Source organism: Penaeus japonicus, unplaced genomic scaffold (assembly GCF_977035675.1).
Source record: "Penaeus japonicus unplaced genomic scaffold, GWHDUDI00000001_assembly GWHDUDI00000033, whole genome shotgun sequence".
In the NCBI taxonomy this organism is placed as follows: Eukaryota; Metazoa; Arthropoda; class Malacostraca; order Decapoda; family Penaeidae; genus Penaeus; species Penaeus japonicus.
The window spans coordinates 13,876,269-13,879,435 of record NW_028234435.1 but is presented as its reverse complement, the minus strand read 5'-3'; the positions used below and the strand labels follow the sequence as shown (position 1 = coordinate 13,879,435).

Below are 3,167 nucleotides of genomic sequence, written 5' to 3'. Positions count from 1 at the left end.
CTGGGCAGATACATAAGGAACAAAAGTGAAGCTACGAACTCGTAAAAGTGCTGTCCCACCGGCTGCCACCAAAATTTTATATACTATCTGTAAGGGGTGCTCGTGTTGAAGACACGTTCACCTTATCCGTGAAGAGGAGCCCGAGTTACATGTGAATCTGTAACATGGCTTAGGGGCCGAAAGGGGGCCTCGTTCACTCCCCTTACGTTCAAAAATAAAAATGAGTGAACCTACTGATGTTCCTTAAGGCGTGGTTACACTGCCCATCGATTCATCAAATCCAATCATTTTGAGTGGGATTTGCCCATCGATTGGTTCATTCCACTGGTTTTTTGTCCACTCGTCCGAAGCGATGGGCACCCCATCGTCTGTCGATGGACCAGTGGAAAAATCATATTCGTTGAGAGTCTATAGTATACCTGGTATTAGTCTAATTATATATTTTATGCAGTATTATTATTATATATATAAGTAATCTATAATTAATAATCACAATTGTAAATTATCATAGATATACTTATATGAATTATTATTTTAAAAAATCAAACAAAAACAATGCAATATATCTTGTATCCTCATTTGACCGACGAACATAAACAACCGCGCACCTTTTTCGAAGAGGAAGAACGTCTTCTCGTCATAAGAATGTGGAATTCGGAGGCAATTACCTCTCTTCTAGAGAAAGTGAGCCATGAAGATGTCCTTTGGAATGTAGCGCATCCATATTATCACAAGAAAACGCTGAAACGAACTCTGTTTGACAAGATATGTGCAGAGCTGAAAACAGAGTATCCTCTTCTTGAAGTGACTACAGGTAAGAAAAACATTATTTGATGTATTAATTTATTTTAACTTTGGTGCAATTAACTTTCAATTTTATGCACGGAATTATGCTATTATACATGCAAAGTATTAGCTAATTGCTTTTGGAGTTTGTAGAAAAAGCTAGGTAAAAGCTGATGTGAGACTAACAATTTGTATATGCTTTGAGATTACAGTTTGTTTTATAAGTAATTAATGAAAAAGATCTTGTCATTCACACATATAAGTTGCTTATTATAATTTTACAAATTGCAAATTACAAGTGCAACTGCTTTCCATAGACTAAGCTCACAGGTATTCTGAGGCCAAGTATTTAATCTGACTAATTTTATAATATTCAAATTGCCGTGAATACATAAAGAAAATGTGTGCTGGGGGCTGTTGGGGTGCAGAGCCCCCATCAAACCAATAATGTGCAATGCCTGAAGGGCTAGCCCAGTTGTCACAACTTGTAATCTAACAATACACTCACAAGATTGTTTGGTAATATTTTGAGGACTTTGAATATGATAAAATATCAATTAATAAAATCTCACTTATATAAGGTTTCCAAAATCGATTTTTAGTTTAAAATGTGTAGCATGATAACCAGAATCATGTATAAACTACAAATTATTAAAAAAAAAAAAAAAAAATCCAATGTGTACCTTTGCCTTGGTAAAATAGACAGGTATAGGAATAATGGTAAAACTTTACAATCGGGCTGCGTCATTCACTTGCGTTGAATACATGAAGATTTATTGTTTTTAGCAGGGGTATGGGGGCTGCAGCCTCCGTTTTAAAGGGGGTTACAGGGGGCAAACCCCCATGTTAAGTCAAGGAAACCTAATTATAATAGAAATACATTTAATGATGTCCTAAATATGACGCAGCCCTATTGTAAAGTTTTACCGGAATAATAATGCATGCAATAAAGCATGACTGTTGTTATTTGTGAAAGTGTTATTTGTCTTATGTATGCATAAATATTCCTCTGCTAGTTTTAATTTCCCTATTTTCTCTATTATTTGCAGTTGAAGTAATGGATAAATTCAAGTACCTTCGCGGCCAGTATCAGAAAATTTTACGGAAAATCAGGAATACACCAAGTGGTTCCGCAGCAAACACTGCTATTAAGTGGGAGCATTATAAGACATGCTCATTCATGCAATCTGTGTATGATACGGGCCCTACAGAATCCAGTTTCATACACCCTGATGACTTGGTAAGCTTGGCTGAATGTATTTATAACTACAATTATATTCTAATGAATACAGCACTTATTGTAACATAATAGTATGGCTAAGAAATTATATTTAAATATTACAAAATTTTATTCAAGGTTCATCAAGTAATATCATTCTAACAGTATTAAGCAAAACACCTTTAATGTTTATATTTAACTTTCAGGAACCACAACAGAAGGAAGTGGTATTGTATGAGGGACCTATTGAGGACCTTGAAGATACTGAAGTAATAGTATCACCAACTTCAAGACTGTCAAGTTCAACGCCTTCCCCTCTGCCTGATATTAATGAAGAGGTCATCATTGAAATACCTGATCAGCCCAATACCAGTTATGTTAAAAACTCACAAGTGCTTAAAAAGAAGAGGAGGAAAATGGACAAGAGTGATGCACTGGATGAAAAAATGTCGAAGACCATTGACAACTTGCAGGAAGTTTTGGCACAGCAGTCCACAAAAGATGCATGCCATGACATGGTTACTGAATCTGTGACGGCCGCCATGAAGTTTTTCAGCGATTATAAAGAGGTGAAAATGGACTTTACATTGGAAGTGATGGAGCTTATTACAGCAAAAACTCGAGAGTGTCATGCCATAGAAAAGAAAAGGCAAGGCAATAATTAAAACAGTACTGGAAAATCATGAATTGCAATAAATGTTTACACGCTGTGATTTATGCCAATGATGAAATCTGTATCTAGTCATATTAAGTCATCTTTTATTATGTGCTGGTCATGTTATAGTTTTCTATTTATTTTAGTAATAATTATTTTCATGTTATAGTAGTTAAGACATAGTATAAGGTATTCTTTAGTATTGTGTGTTTATATATATTGCTATACATATTTTTATATTTCTAGATATACATATTTTTTTATATTTCTAGTTATATAGTTTAAAAATGGAGAAATAAATGTAAAAATTTATGATGTTCTTTTCATTTTCTTTTAATTGTTTAGATGATTATTATTTTGGTGGTATTATACATAACTTTGTACATTTTATAAAGAAAATTAAGTATTTTAAAATATTAATGAATATTTACGGTTGGAATTTCATTGCCAATAAGTTTTTATTTTTTCACATACAGTTTTACCTCAATATAAGAAAATGTGTTTTTA

At 33.4% G+C, this 3,167-nt stretch overlaps 1 protein-coding gene across 1 annotated transcript; it reads left to right on the top strand.

Annotated features, from left to right (window-relative positions):
* Positions 1-357: 357 nt before the first annotated feature.
* On the top strand, positions 358-2,925 carry LOC147467804 (uncharacterized). Its single transcript, XM_086530433.1, has 3 exons — positions 358-814; positions 1,836-2,026; positions 2,212-2,925. Exons 1-3 carry the CDS (start codon positions 556-558, stop codon positions 2,668-2,670), a joined length of 909 nt encoding a protein of 302 aa, XP_086386559.1. The 5' UTR covers positions 358-555; the 3' UTR covers positions 2,671-2,925.
* Positions 2,926-3,167: the final 242 nt, after the last annotated feature.